This window comes from Entelurus aequoreus, linkage group LG25, assembly GCF_033978785.1.
Source record: "Entelurus aequoreus isolate RoL-2023_Sb linkage group LG25, RoL_Eaeq_v1.1, whole genome shotgun sequence".
NCBI lineage: Eukaryota > Metazoa > Chordata > Actinopteri > Syngnathiformes > Syngnathidae > Entelurus > Entelurus aequoreus.
Window position 1 is genome coordinate 14580629 of NC_084755.1, and position 14615 is coordinate 14595243.

Below are 14615 nucleotides of genomic sequence, written 5' to 3' on the forward strand. Positions count from 1 at the left end.
TAAACGAGAAAACTTGTGTGGGTCTACAGGCCGATGCGGGAAAAATGGGCGGTGTCCCAAGCTGGACATCAGCTCGAAGGGGCCCTGGAGAGGGTTGGGGAGGTAGTCTACAGGGTCTACAGGTTTATTTATGAAATAATTTAGATTAATTAGCTAATTACAACATAATATTGGATCGTCTTGCATATTTTTATTGGCATTCCCCATACCCAAAATGATCTACACCCTTTTTTTTAAAGATGTCAACACACACAGAGTTGCAGCTTTGACCAAGCCCTTTCACAGCAACATCAACGCCAAATTTTGGGGCTAGTTTAGAGCAAAACGTGTGTGTAAAGTACAACTTGTAACACTGAACTTGCATTTTGAATGTTATTGTTGTATAATGCATCATTTTGTTTGACTTTATAGTGGTTACATTGTGTTATGAGGAGATAGTGACATTATCAGGACAGTACAAATTTGCATTTAATTATTCATCTATAATATAATCAACAATCACAAAACAAAATGTAAATGGTTTTAGACCACTTTAAAACAATTACATACACATTGTCTGATATAGAGTAGGTAAATATCCAGTTATAATGTTAATAATGTTAATCATTGATCCGAAATTGGCAGACTGAGTGCAAAGGTATTAGACACTCCTTTTACTTTAATTAAAACAACTCGTCCTCAGTAGCGACTGACAGCACACAACTGGTGTGGTAGAGGACTGAGTGTAAAGCCCACCACTGGGGTCAAATCCAGCTGGTCCTCCGACATCCCGGGTGCAGGGGTGAATCGATAGCGCTGCAGGAGGTGTGTGAAGAAGAGGAAGAGCTCCATCCGGGCCAGACCTTCCCCAAGACAAGCCCTGCGGCCTGCAAAGACAATATTTGTGAATCTAAAAAGCAAGTAACTAAAAAAAAAGAAAGAAAGAGAGGTTTTACCTGCAGAGAAGGGCAAGAAAGCATCCCTCCTGATGAATTTACCCTCCTCGTCCAGGAAGTGGGAAGGGTTGAAGGTGTTTGGTGTCTCCCACTCACTCTCATCATAGAGGACAGATGTCAGCAGAGGGAGCACAGTGGTCCCCTTGGTGCACCAAGTGACAAAAAACACTTTTTTTTTTTACTTGATTGGGATCCTTTATTCACGGACCTTTTCAATGAAGTATCCCTGGAAGGTGACGTCTCTGCTGGTGCTGTGAGGGATGGACATGGGGACAATGTTGGCGAACCTCTGCGTCTCGTGGATGACAGCATCGATGTAAGGCAGGTTCCTCCTGTCCTCCATTGTGATCTGACGGTCTCCCACCACCCTACTAAGCTCCTCCTGGACCCGATCTGCAGGAAATAGACCACTGAGAGTAATGCCACTTTACCACTACTCTCTCATGAAATATGATTTGCACCTTGTATTTGAGGGTACTTGGCCATTAAAAGTAGACTCCAGCAAAGAGTGTTTGATGTTGTGTCAGTTCCAGCCCCAAACAGATCCGTCACACTGCTGACCAGGTTGTCATCATGGTAGTGCACCCTCTGAGCGTCAGACTCCTTACGAAAGACGTCAGAAATGTTTTGCGTGCACGGTTGCATTAACAAAAGGTAAAATGTAAATGTAAACACAGTGACGTCTTACCTTCAGACTCAGCTTACGTGTGCAGAAAGCATCGACAAAGCACCGACATATGTCAGGATTGAAAGTCTCCCTTAGTTTGTTTATTAAGTGCAACATATGCCGGTTGTTATCCTGCACTTTTTTCATGAAATCCCTCCAGTTTTTAAGCCAGGGACCCAGCATTGGAAACGTATTGTAGATCTGTCATGGAACAAAATAGACATTATTCCCTTTGGTGAGTAACACAAACATCACTTTTAAAGAACAATAATGCTGAATAAGTGAATAAAAACTGTACAAATCCACAGGACACAGAGGGTTCCAAAATAAAACCGCCAATTTTTATAACACCTAAACTAAAATAAAAATATAAACATTTTTTAATAATTAAACAAAATTACACTTGTTTGTATGAAAACTTATCGTATAAGTTTTATATTTTTTGTCCAAAACAAACATAAAAATTTTTTTTAATTCAATTGTCATTTTTGAATTAATTGAATAAATGGAAAAAAAAACAACTAATAAATACAAATATTTGCAGGTTTCTCAGTTCGAACATTAAATATCTTGTCTTTGCAGTCAAATTATATTCAATTGAATATAAGTTGAAAAGGAGTTGCAAATCATTGTATTCTGTTTTTATTTACGATTTACACAACGTGCCAACTTCACTGGTTTTGGGTTTTGTAAAAAGGCAATGTGTTGATGGAGTACCAAAAGGGAAACTGATGCAGACAGACGGCTGCCTTCTCTGTCATTTTCCACCATTTCTTGGAGGACTGGATCTTTGAAGTCAAACCTCTTTCCGAATATGATGGCAGAAATGATATTTGAAGCTGCGTAGGTGATGATCGTTGTGTTGTCAAAGGCTTTGTCTGAGGAAAGAGAGAATGCTTTTGAAACCAAATTTTAAAACATGTGGATTTAAGTCAATAAAAAGTTACCTTCATGTTTTTCAAACTCTTCAATCAGGTAGTGACACTCCTCAGTGATTTTCTCTTCACTGAGTCTCTTGCCCATCCCAAAATCTCTCAGAGTTGTTAAGGTAAAGCGCCTCATTTCCTTCCAGCCATCACCGTTGGAGAATCCTATGCCTGTAAGCAAGTAACAAGTGTGTTTTACATGAGAAAATAAGTTTTAGTGTCATTTCTGTTTCTGCCTGACATTATGATCCTGCCACTTTCCCTGTCCTTTTTCTGTCTTGTGGATTTCTCCATCTCACGTGTACTTTTCTGGGTGTGGGGCCGAAGGTCACAAACAGTTATTTGGCACACATACATATTAAAAGTGCCATTTCAATGTTGTTTATGCGCATGTTTTAGAAAAATAAATAAGTTATGGCAATCAAAATAATAATTGTTTAAATGCATATTAAGGTGATAAAATTTGTTTTATCCAACTACTAGGCTAATCCAACAAACTAATTGATGGATTACTCGATTACTAAAATAATTGATAGGTGCAGCCATAAATGAGAGTGTGAATTTCAAATTGAAACTTTAATACTTGAACAATTACCGAATTACCTTAAAAAAGATACGTTGAACTAAACAAAACACTGCAACCTAAACTATAAATAATCCAAAAAAGTTCAAAAATGAAAATGATTGAAAATTTTAACAGTTTTTTAAATTTATTTTATATTTAATGTTATGTAATGTATGTATATGTCTATTTGTTGTTTCACATAATAAACCAGCAGGTCAGTGGGTTTTTACACAGCTTAAAGACAACAATTATTAGAGTAGTCGAACCAAGTTGAAACAACTCATACTGGTCAAATATCCTTTTTTATAACCTTCTGATTACCACTATTGGATGTTACACAAATACTAGTGTTTCCCATGCATTCACATATTTAGGGGCCAACACTCGTTAAAAAAATAAAAAAATTATATACAGTCGTAGTCAAAAGTTTCCAATAATTGACCACATAACTTTTCTCCAGAAGGTCTTATCTTTGTCCGTGTGGTGTCAGATGAAACAAAAATTGAGCTGTTTGGCCATAATACCCAGCATTATGTTTGGAGGAGAAAAGGTGAGGCCTTTAATCCCAGGAACACCAAATCTACCGTCAAGCATGGTGGTGGTAGTATTATGCTCTGGGCCTGTTTTGCTGCCAATGGAACTGGTGCTTTACAGAGAGTAAATGGGACAATGAAAAAGGAGGATTACCTCCAAATTCTTCAGGACAACCTAAAATCAACCAGCGGTTGGGTCTTGTGCGCAGTTGGGTGTTCCAACAGGACAATGACCCCAAAACACACGTCAAAAGTGGTAAATGAATGGCTAAATCAGGCTAGAATTAATGTTTTAGAATGGCCTTCCCAAAGTCCTGACTTTGCTGAAGAAACAAGTCCATGTCAGAAAACCAACAGATTTAGCTGAACTGCACCAATTTTGTCAAGAGGAGTGGTCAAAAAAATTCAACCAGAAGCTTGTGGATGGCTACCAAAAGCGCCTTATTGCAGTGAAACTTGCCAAGGGACATGTAACCAAATAGTAACATTGCTGTATGTATACTTTTGACACGTGCAGATTTGGTCACATTTTCAGTAGACCCATAATAAATTCATAAAAGAACCAAACTTTATGAATGTTTTTTGTGACCAACAAGTATGTGCTCCAATCACTCTATCACAAACAAATAAGAGTTGTAGAAATTATTGGAAACTCAAGACAGCCATGACATTATGTTCTTTACAAGTGTATGTAAACTTTTGATCGCGACTGTATTTATATATATATGTGTATATATATATATATATATATATATATATATATATATATATATATTACTCCTAGCAGTAACCAATCGAGGTGAATAGCGGCGCCGCTATAAATAGTTTATCTGTGTTAGCGCTTATAATAACAATATCACAAATACTTAGTTGATATTCAGGTCATGAAATGTAAAATGAGTATTGTTGGGGCTTTTTGAATGGTTATTTAGAGGATTTTATAGGCGGGATAGCGGAGCTCCAATTGGCCGCTTTTATTTCAGTTTATCTATTAATTAGAATGCATTAAAAACAAAATACATCCGTCGTCATATCTTTCATAATGATTATGAATGATATGCAAAATAAAAAAATAAAAAGTACAGTTCCCCTTTAAGATGTTTTGATACACTGTGCATTTGTGGTGTACTTGATACTGATATTGAAGTTAGAATTAATGTAATTGTTAGTTGTGCCCTATGTCATTATAACACTTTATGGTAGCTTTTCCATTGATTTTTACCTCAGTTGTATGTTAGCATTAAGCGAGTGTCATGAGAGCCAACCATTGTTATAATTGTATTGCTTTTTTCAGTTTATACCAAACTGTGTTGTCTATTTAACATGATTCCTACATGTATGTGCACTTTGTGTATATTAATGCAATTCCTTTGTGTGCTTATTTTTACAACTTCATTGTGGAGAAAATAAATGAATAACCCCGAGTTGTTTTCACCTGTAGTTTAAAGGACTGTTTGCTTTCAGGGTGGGCTGAATAATGAATGCAAATAACTAATAAGGCAGTTGTGTACAAAGTGCAGCCTGTTTTATACTGTGCTAATAAAGATAAACAGCAACAATTGAAAAATTCAGCAAAACCATCTAATGTAACAAGAAAAATGTGTTGGTACGAAAAACTAAAACATTTTTATAGCCCTTTTTAAAATGGATGCATCATTGACTTGCACAGGTCTGTGCTAAAAAACGTAATTTCGTTATATTTTTTAGGCGCCATGACAGTAAAGTACTATCTATGGCCAATTATAGATTGCAACTCTTCAGAAAACACTTGACTACTCATGCAATTTTTATCGGACTGTCATAAACAATGCAGACACTAATACCACTACATTTTATTTTGATTAGTTATAAATCTTGCCAGCTCGGAGAAACTGTTCCTGGTAGCTTTTAGTTGGTGACCTTCAAGACACCTAGAGACATAGGAAATATTTACCATGCCCTTTGGAGAAATCGTGGAATAAAGGGGTGATTTCTCTCTCCCCAAACTCATCAGCATGATTGATGAGAGCCTGTCTGACAGTCTTGCTTCCAGCCAGGACCACCACCTTCTTGAGTCCCAAGTAGACGGTAAACACCGGTCCGTACCTTTTAGACAGCTAAACAAATCAGGGTTAGGTCGATGTAAGACATGCACTAGCATGCATTAGCCTACAACAGTATGAAAAACAAGAATGACTCACGTTAAAAAGAGACTGATCAAGCCTCTTGAGATCCAACTGATGCAGGTTACCAAGCAAGGGAAGACGTCTGGGTCCAGGAGGACGCTTCTGATTATCTTGGAAAGTCCAACTGGAGTACAAAAGATAGACGGCCAGCAGGCCTGCAAGAAGCCCCAACCAGGAGGCCAAAGCAGGAGCCTGCAGGAGCTCTTCAAACATGTTGTGTCAGGGCACGAACCTTCACAAACACACTTGTTGCACACGCTCAGTGGCTCTCTATAAAAGCTGTTCCTCCAATCACACTCCAGTGGGCGTGTTGACACAGTCCCGTCAGCAAAACAAATCAATTCAAATACAAAAATACAAAGTTCATAAAGGCATGTAAGGTGATCAACACCTTGTACTCACTTTGTACTACTTGACAAAAGTGCATTGTTTGGATTCTCTACATACACTATATTGCCAAAAGTATTTGGCCACCCATCCAAATGATCAGAATCAGGTGTCCTAACCACTTGGCCCGGCCACAGGTGTATAAAATTTAGGTTTGGTTGTTATCATCAGTCATCAACAATTGAGAACAGAGAAATGGATATTGGAACAGTGTAGGTCTGACTTGGTAGGATATGGACAGCAAGAGAGAGAGAGAGAGAGAGAGAGAGAGAGAGATCAGAAGGCATAAGAAAAAGTATCTGCATTTGATTGTTTACATTTGATTATTAACAAGTGCACCAGAGCACAAAGCCAGGTCCATAAAGACATGGATGACAGAGTCTGATGTAGACGAACTTGACTGGCCTGCACAGAGTCTTGACCTGAACCCGATTGAACTATGCTTTTTGTAACCAACCGGACCAAACTCACACGCATTACAAACATAGCAGCTAAAATCATCGGCCTACCCACACCCAACATTTCAGATCTAAACCATAGGTCCATCATTCACAATAGTCCAGGATATGACTCACCCACTACACCAATACATCATCCCACTACCATCAGGGCGCAGGTACAGAACTATCAAATTCCGGAGGGCCCGCCTCGGGAAAAGCCTTATCCCTGCAGCTATAGCCGCCCTAAACAGCAAGCCCGGCCGACCTGTCTGACAAGCCTGTAAATGTGTTGGTCATGTATGATGTCTTTTTGTTTCTCTGTTTCCCTATGTATTCTTTCCCATTTATAATCTACCTACTCAATTCATACCTTATTTAATTCAAACTAATTAGTAAATACTATTGTTCTTGTGGTATTATTTGTGCCAAAATCTGGGAACTCGCGTACAAAATGTCCTGCCATCTCAGGTGTGCTGGTGTTACAAAATGAATCATTTTTAATATATCAAATACAAACACATACAATTTAGGGCAAAGTGTTGGAACTTTTAATGTTATTGTTGCATCATTTTGTTTGACTTTATAGAGGGCACATTGTATTATGAAGAGATAGTGACATTATTGGGACAGTCCAAATGTGCATTTACTTATTTATTTATAATATAATACAGAATTACAAAACAAAATGTATATGGTTTTAGACCACTTTAAAACAATTACAAACGCATTGTCTAGTATAGAGTAGGTAAAAGTAACTATGCCGAACATTTGAAAGTATTTCAAATGTCACATTTCAGTCATTATTTGCAGTCCTGTGATATTCTTATCAGATTGTAATGTTAATAATGTTAATCATTGTTATTCCTCCTCGTTTATATTCATATTGCATATTGTTTAATATATAGCTTTTCTTCCATGTACAAAATAAAAACGCATACAATTTTGTCTTGGAACGTCTGATGTTATTGGATTTTGTCTTTTTTTGTTTGACTTTAACAACGGGTACATTGTATTAAAAAGGAGAAAGTGACATTATCAGGACAATCCAAGTTGCCATTAGTTTATCTGTTTATAATATAAGCCACAAATGACAAAATAAAATGTATTTTTTAAGACTGCTTTGACACAATTACAAATACATTCTCTAATGACAAAAGAGTAGTTATAAGTAACTGCATGTTGATTATATGAAAGTCATTTATATGTCAGTTTGGTCATTATTTGCAGTCCTTTGATATTTTAGCCCAGGAAAAATCAATTTTAATATTAATAATGTCAATCATTGATCCTAAGATGACAGACTGAGTGCAAAGGTATGAGACACTCCTTTTACTTTTATCTACAGGGTTACACAAAAAAAACGTTCATCAATAAAAAATCTAATAACTTGCAAAATTGTATTTAGATTAACACAAAAATTCAGCTACATTAGGTTAAGTCTATGTAGCAGACATCTCTAAAGTTTCAAGTCTGTACCACAAAAACTCTTTGTTTAAACAACTCCTTCTCAGTGGCGACTGACAGCACACAACTGGTGTGGTAGAGGACTGAGTGTAAAGCCCAACGCTGGCGTCAAATCCAGCTGGTCCTCGGACATCCCGGGTGCAGGGGTAAATCGAAAGTACTGGAGGAGGTGGGTGAAGAAGAGGAAGAGCTCCATCCGGGCCAGACCTTCCCCAAGACAAACCCTGCGGCCTGCAAAGAGAATTTCTGTGAATCTAAAAAGCCGTCCATTCATTTTCTTCCGCTTATCCGAGGTCGGATCTCGGGGCCAGCAGCCTAAGCAGAGAAGTCCAGACTTCCTTCTCCCCAGCCACTTTGTCCAGCTCCTCCCGGGGGATCCCGAGGCGTTCCCAGGCCAGCCGGGAGACATTGTGGCAGAATAATTGTATCTAAGTTATCACAAAACTTTGTGTTACATTGAGTTCAGCTCGCCCTGCGAGACGACAAAAGCTGTCTTTGATCTTACCAAGAAAAAGGCTTGTAAAACTCCACTGAGTACGATGGGAAGCGACATGAAGGCGTCTGTTTCTTTTATGTATTTTAATCCACAGGAAGATTTTGTCTTGAATTAACTGTTTTAATCAAAGGTGATGGCTGTTTACGACCCCCCTCCCTTCGAAACAGATGTTGCAATGTAATCGGGGAAAGTCCAAATAAAAGAGGAGGCGTACAATCTTTCGTCAGAGCGTGGTGGAGACTGTACAAGAGTACAGCCCAGACGTTTCTCCTCAATTGAGCCAAATTTAATTCTGTCTCTGTTTAATTCCTTTCTTCTTTGTCTGTTTAATAGATGTCATCAGTGTTTGAACCTGACACATTGTCTTCCCAACGTGTCCTGGGTCTTCCCCGTGGCCTCCTACCGGTCAGACATGCTCTATACACCTCCCGAGGGAGGCATTCGGGTGGCATCCTGACCAGATGCCCCAACCAACTCATCTGGCTCCTCTCCATGTGGAGGAGCAGCGGCTTTACTCTGAGCTCCTCCCGGATGACAGAGCTTCTCACCCTATCTCTAAGGGAGAGCCCCCGCTACCCGACGGAGGAAACTCATTTTGGCCGCTTGTACCAATGATCTTGTCCTTTCGGTAGGGATGATGCTCGAAACCGGTTTTCCCGGATGTTCGATGAGAAAAGAACCGAGTCCTCGGACTCGAATCCCTTTTTGAGAACCGGTACCCGTTATCGAGACCACTATAGTAAAGAAAAAGAGTTGGTTCTTTATTCGAATCCCTGGGAACGACTCCCGTCCCGACAAGAAATGCCCCGTGAGACTTCACAAGAAATGACGTCACGTAGCTCAGTCATTTGTCACGGTGGGGTGCAGCGTGCTGCGGTTAGTTCCCGGGACGCAAAACTGACGGCTCCGGACGAAAGTGTGCAGGTAGGAGATGATTTATTACTCATAAATCATACACATTACAACAGACAGGAACGAAACAAAAGTAAAACGCGCTGTTCGCACGAGAAGCTAAAGCAAAAAGTTACTTAGCACAGGAATACTAGAAGCTACGGTAACTTTAGCACAGGAATTATGAGCTTGAAAACCAGAATGCCAACGTAACTGTTGCAAATGCAAACAATGAAGCCACGACGAGTGACCGGAAAAGGCAGGCTTAAATAGAGTCTCCGATGAGCAACAGGTGCGCGTACAAGGCAGGTGAAAATCATAAGTAACCATGGTGAATAACACAAACCCCCAAATTGCACAAAACAACTAAGGAAGTCCAAAACTAACAGAACATAACTAAACAAAATATGATCCGACCACATCATAACACATCACAGTTTCATATCATTTCACTTTACAGGAGTAGGAAGAAGTAAAGCTTATTTAATCCTACCCCTTTCCCACTTCATAGCGTTTACAAATATATACATCATTTACTGACCTTTTTATAATAAAATATCTGTGAATTAGTATATACAACAGTTTTGTAATATGTAATTAATTAATTCAGTCATTATTAATATACTGAGATGAAGAATATCTTATTTTCAATAAGGTTGAAAGTATTTCTCATAATTATTCTTCTTTGTACTTTGTAAGCACTATTCATTTGAACAACCTCTTAAACTGGATCATATCAGTACAATGTTTAACTTATTTACTTAATCCAGTCCATCATTTAATTTCACATCATTTTAGCTGTTTGCAATTTTACCAAATCATCGAACTTTAATATTTTTGACTCAATAAATAAAGTATGTTCTCTATATCCAACATTATGTATCAGTCTAATTATTATTTTTTGTAACACGGTTAACGAATGTAGCGCACATTTGTAGTTATTTCCCCACATTTCTGCACAATAACTCAGATATGGTAATACTATAGTAGCGAGCAGTAGAGAATGTGAAGTAATTTGTTAAACCAAATATTGTGTTTTTTTCTATATACAACAACCTATCTGGACTCGATAAGAGAATCGATAAGGAATCGGTTCGATAAGAGGATTCGATAATAGGCTTGAACTCGATAATTTCTTATCAAACATCATCCCTACCTTTCGGTCATAACCCAAAGCTCATGACCATAGGTGAGGATGGGAACGTAGATCGACCGGTAAATTGAGAGCTTTGCCTTCCGGCTCAGCTCCTTCTTTACCACAATGGATCGATACAGTGTTCGCATTACTGAAGACGAATCTAAAAAGCAAATAACTAAAAAAAAGAAAGGAGAGGTTGTACCTGCAGAGAAGGGCAAGAAAGCATCCCTCCTGATGAATTTACCCTCCTCGTCCAGGAAGTGGGAAGGGTTGAAGGTGTTTGGAGTCTCCCACTCACTCTCATCATAGAGGACAGATGTCAGCAGAGGCAGCACAGTGGTCCCCTTGGTGCACCAAGTGACAAAAAACATTCATTATCTTTTGACTTGATAGGGATCCTTTATTTACGGAGCAGCAGCAGACCTTTTCAAAGAAGTATCCCTGGAAGGTGACGTCTCTGCTGGTGCTGTGAGTGACGGACATGGGGACAATGTTGGCGAACCTCTGCGTCTCGTGGATGACAGCATCGACGTAAGGCAGGTTCCTCCTGTCCTCCATTGTGATCTGACGGTCTCCCACCACCCTACTAAGCTCCTCCTGGACCCGATCTGCAGGAAATAGACCACTGATAGTAATGCCACTCCACCACTACTCTCTCATGCATTATTATTATGATTTGCACCTTGTATTTGAGGGTACTTGGCCATTAAAAGTAGACTCCAGCGAAGAGTGTTTGATGTTGTGTCAGTTCCAGCTCCAAACAAATCCATCACACTGGTGACCAGGTTGTCATCATGGTAGTGCCCCCTCTGAGCATCAGACTCCTAACAATAGACAACAGATTTTTTTATGCACACTGGTTGCATTAAGGAAATGTAAAAATGTAAACACAATGACGTCCTACCTGCAGACTCAGTTTACGTGTGCAGAAAGCATCGACAAAGCACCGACATATGTCAGGATTGAAAGTCTCCCTTAGTTTGTTTATTAACTGCATCATATGCTGGGTGTTATCCTCCAGATTCTTCATTAAATCCCTCCAGTTTTTAATCCAAGGACCCAGCATTGGAAACGCATCGTACATCTGTAATGGAACAAAATAGACATTCCCCTTTGGTGAGCAATACAAATATCACTTTTGAATAACAATAATGCTGAATAAGTGAATATAAACTGTACATATCCACAGGATACAGAGGGTTCCAAAATAAAAGTGTTGCTTTTTGTAACACCTAAATGGTGTAAATAAAAAACAACAATAATTAAAAATGTAAAAAATATATTGAAAAAAATACATTTAAAAAAAAAAAATACACTTGTTTGTACTAGTTGATGAAAACTTATCTAGTACAATGAATACTTTTTGTTCAAAATTTTAAAAAAAATTCAATCTCAAAATATTCAATTGACTTAAGCAAAAGTTATCAAATTATTTTACATAAAAATAATTTTTTTCTGTTGAAAAAGCTGGCGTTATTGTCAGGTGACTGTTCTGAGTTTGTTCCTACGTTTAGTGTTTTAGTTCCTGTCTCGCACTCTTATTTTGGGTGCACTTGCTGTCAACCTGCAGTAACTTTGCCCCTGCCTCTGACTACGTTTACACTGAAGGCTAAAGTGACCCAAATCTGATTTTTTCCTAATCTGATTTTTTTCAGCTGACTGTTTACACTGCAAATTAAATGTGATCTTTATCAGTCCAGTGTAAACCCCAATGTGGCTTCGACGTCATTTGCATGCGCAGTTTGACAAAGTGAAAACAAAGGAAGTTAACCGGATTCGGTAAATGAACAGGGAAGTCACAATTCATACTACAAAATAAAATAAAAGTCGCCACATCCTAATTTATTTATTTTTTTTACGTGAAAATACATTTAAGTAATAGAATGTATGAATGGATATAAATAGTGTGTTATATTTGGGAGGGTTGTAATATTGTTTATGGCTGTTAACTAGAGGCAACCTGGACATCAGCATGGATCGGCCACAATACATTGTATATTTAGCACTGTATGTTGGCCGAGCTTCACGTATTGCTTCCAGTTGGTTAAGGAGCTTCTTACCTAGTTCAAGACCAACCCTCTGATGCCATACCCTTCTAATTTGATAATTAAAATAATATGGTTATATGCGTTGAAGTGAATTAATTAACTCATATTATGTTCTACATATGGTGAATGTTTATATTCAACTTGGAGAAAGCGAACCACCAGGTTTAAGTAAATAATGGTCCAGCCCATAATAAATTAACGAGCCTTAGCTGGACATTCGTTTGTGGACTGGGTTAACTCTCTCACGAGAAGAAGCAATAAATTCAGACTTCGGAATGCAAAAGAGATAGCTCTATCCTGGAGGAGAGACTCCATGTTTATCTTGAACGTCAACCTACAAGTTATGGTATACATCGGTTGTCTTCCAAGTCACTTACACACAAACACCTCCTTACATGGTCAGGTTGTACTCTCCTGAATTAACACACAACCAGACAGAGAAAGAAGGAATACAAGACCGTGGTTCAGCTCCTCCAAATTAGGAGAGACACATTTTTTGACTTGACTTCCTCCAGGAACTGCAGTCCTGTATAATGACGCTCGCTTGTAATAAAGCAACTTTTGGTTCAGTAAAGCGTCTCCGACGTCTCTTTTGATCCAGTGCCCTGTTGCCCTTCTGTCCGGACGAGGATGACAAGACCAGAAATACACATCAGCGTCAAATGCTTTAGGTAAGTCTTTAAACACTGCAGTTGCACACTATTTCTCATCTGTTGCATTGGTAATATTTTTAGTTATTTATTTCGGTTAATGCCGTCAATGTTGAGACACAAGCTCAATATCTGTTGGGGTTGTTTTGATACACCTTGCATTTGTTGTGTACTTTATACTGACTTTGAGGTTTACATTTATTCACTTGTTTGTTCTGCTTTCAGTCATTTTGACACGACAGTAGCTTTTGCATTGATTTCGGCTTAATTATAATAAAATAACTTATTTTTGTGTAACATGGGTACGCTAGGACCCAGGGCACCAGGTTGGGTACCTGGCCAAGCAGCATATAAAACTACACTGCAAAAACTGAAATCTAAGTAAGATTAAATATCTCAAATAAGGGTGATATTTTCTTATTTTCTGTCTGATAAGATAATTCTTCTCACTAAGCAGATTTTATGTTAAGAGTGTTTTACTTGTTTTAAGGGTTTTGGTCCTAAATGATCTCAGTAAGATATTACAGCTTGTAGCTGAGATTTGATGACCTATATTGAGAAAACATGCTTGAAACTAGAATATCAACTGTTGCAAAGCTGCGTCATCAACACTCACAAGTATAAAACTACCTTTTGAAAGTAATAATTTCTTATTTCAAGCATGAAAAAAAAAATCATGATGCCGAGCCCAATTTGAGTATCTAATAATAGAAAAGCGCGATATAAAATCTACTCCATTATTATTATTATTATTATATCATTATGTCAAGATAATGGCACTAGCATTTACTTAATTTAAGAATATTTGTCAACATATTGAGCAAAAAGGTCTCTTTTTTTTCTACCAAGAAAAGTGCACTTGTTATTAGTGAGAATATACGTATTTTAAGGTATTTTTGGGTTCATTCAAGTTAGTTAATTTGACTTGTTTTGGATAGTCTTGACAAGCCAAATTTTCTTGTTCTATTGGCAGATAATTTTGCTTAGTTCAAATAAAATACCCCTCATTTTTGTATTTTTTTTTTCTTGTTTTTGAACACTGACTTTTTGCAGTGCACTGTTCTCTCCTCAAAAATATGTTTTGGTAATATTTGTTTCTGGGTATTTTATTTTTTCTACGGTGCCTTGTAGTGTGACTATTCTATGGAAGTATTATTGTAGCAAAATTATTTGCAAACGTGTATCTCAATATGTGGGTGTGTACAATTCACGTGCCATCCATCCATCCATCCATTTTCTACCGCTTATTCTCTTAGGGGTCGCTGGAGCCTATCTCAGCTACAATCGGGCGGAAGGCGGGGTACACCCTG

General features: G+C 38.1%; 2 protein-coding genes across 2 annotated transcripts in view; both read right to left on the bottom strand.

The window, feature by feature from the left end:
* Nucleotides 1–450: 450 nt before the first annotated feature.
* On the bottom strand, nt 451–6047 carry LOC133642529 (cytochrome P450 2K1-like). Its single transcript, XM_062036766.1, has 9 exons — nt 5807–6047; nt 5560–5722; nt 2550–2699; nt 2320–2480; nt 1624–1803; nt 1397–1538; nt 1144–1328; nt 936–1077; nt 451–866 (listed from the first exon to the last, which is right to left on the bottom strand). The coding sequence occupies exons 1-9, from the start codon at nt 6002–6004 to the stop codon at nt 679–681; spliced, it is 1509 nt and encodes a 502-aa protein (XP_061892750.1). The 5' UTR covers nt 6005–6047; the 3' UTR covers nt 451–678.
* Nucleotides 6048–7273: 1226 nt separating this feature from the next.
* The window catches only part of LOC133642530 (cytochrome P450 2K1-like), a 16530-nt gene continuing 9188 nt past the window's right edge, over nt 7274–14615 (bottom strand). The window contains exons 5-9 of the mRNA XM_062036767.1: nt 11512–11691; nt 11290–11431; nt 11031–11215; nt 10810–10951; nt 7274–8313 (exon numbers count right to left, since the gene is read on the bottom strand). Of these exons, the coding sequence (XP_061892751.1) occupies nt 8126–8313; nt 10810–10951; nt 11031–11215; nt 11290–11431; nt 11512–11691 (837 nt within the window). The 3' untranslated portion in view covers nt 7274–8125. The remainder of the gene's footprint in view (nt 8314–10809; nt 10952–11030; nt 11216–11289; nt 11432–11511; nt 11692–14615) is intronic.

Coding starts and splice junctions, on each gene's coding strand:
- LOC133642529 (XM_062036766.1), bottom strand. CDS start 6,004: ATGTTTGAAGAGCTCCTGCAGGCTCCTGCTTTGGCCTCCTGGTTGGGG. Junction 1,078..1,143: donor AGGGATACTTCATTGAAAAG/GTCCGTGAATAA, acceptor TGGTGCACCAAG/GGGACCACTGTGCTCCCTCT. Junction 867..935: donor TTTCTTGCCCTTCTCTGCAG/GTAAAACCTCTC, acceptor TTGTCTTTGCAG/GCCGCAGGGCTTGTCTTGGG.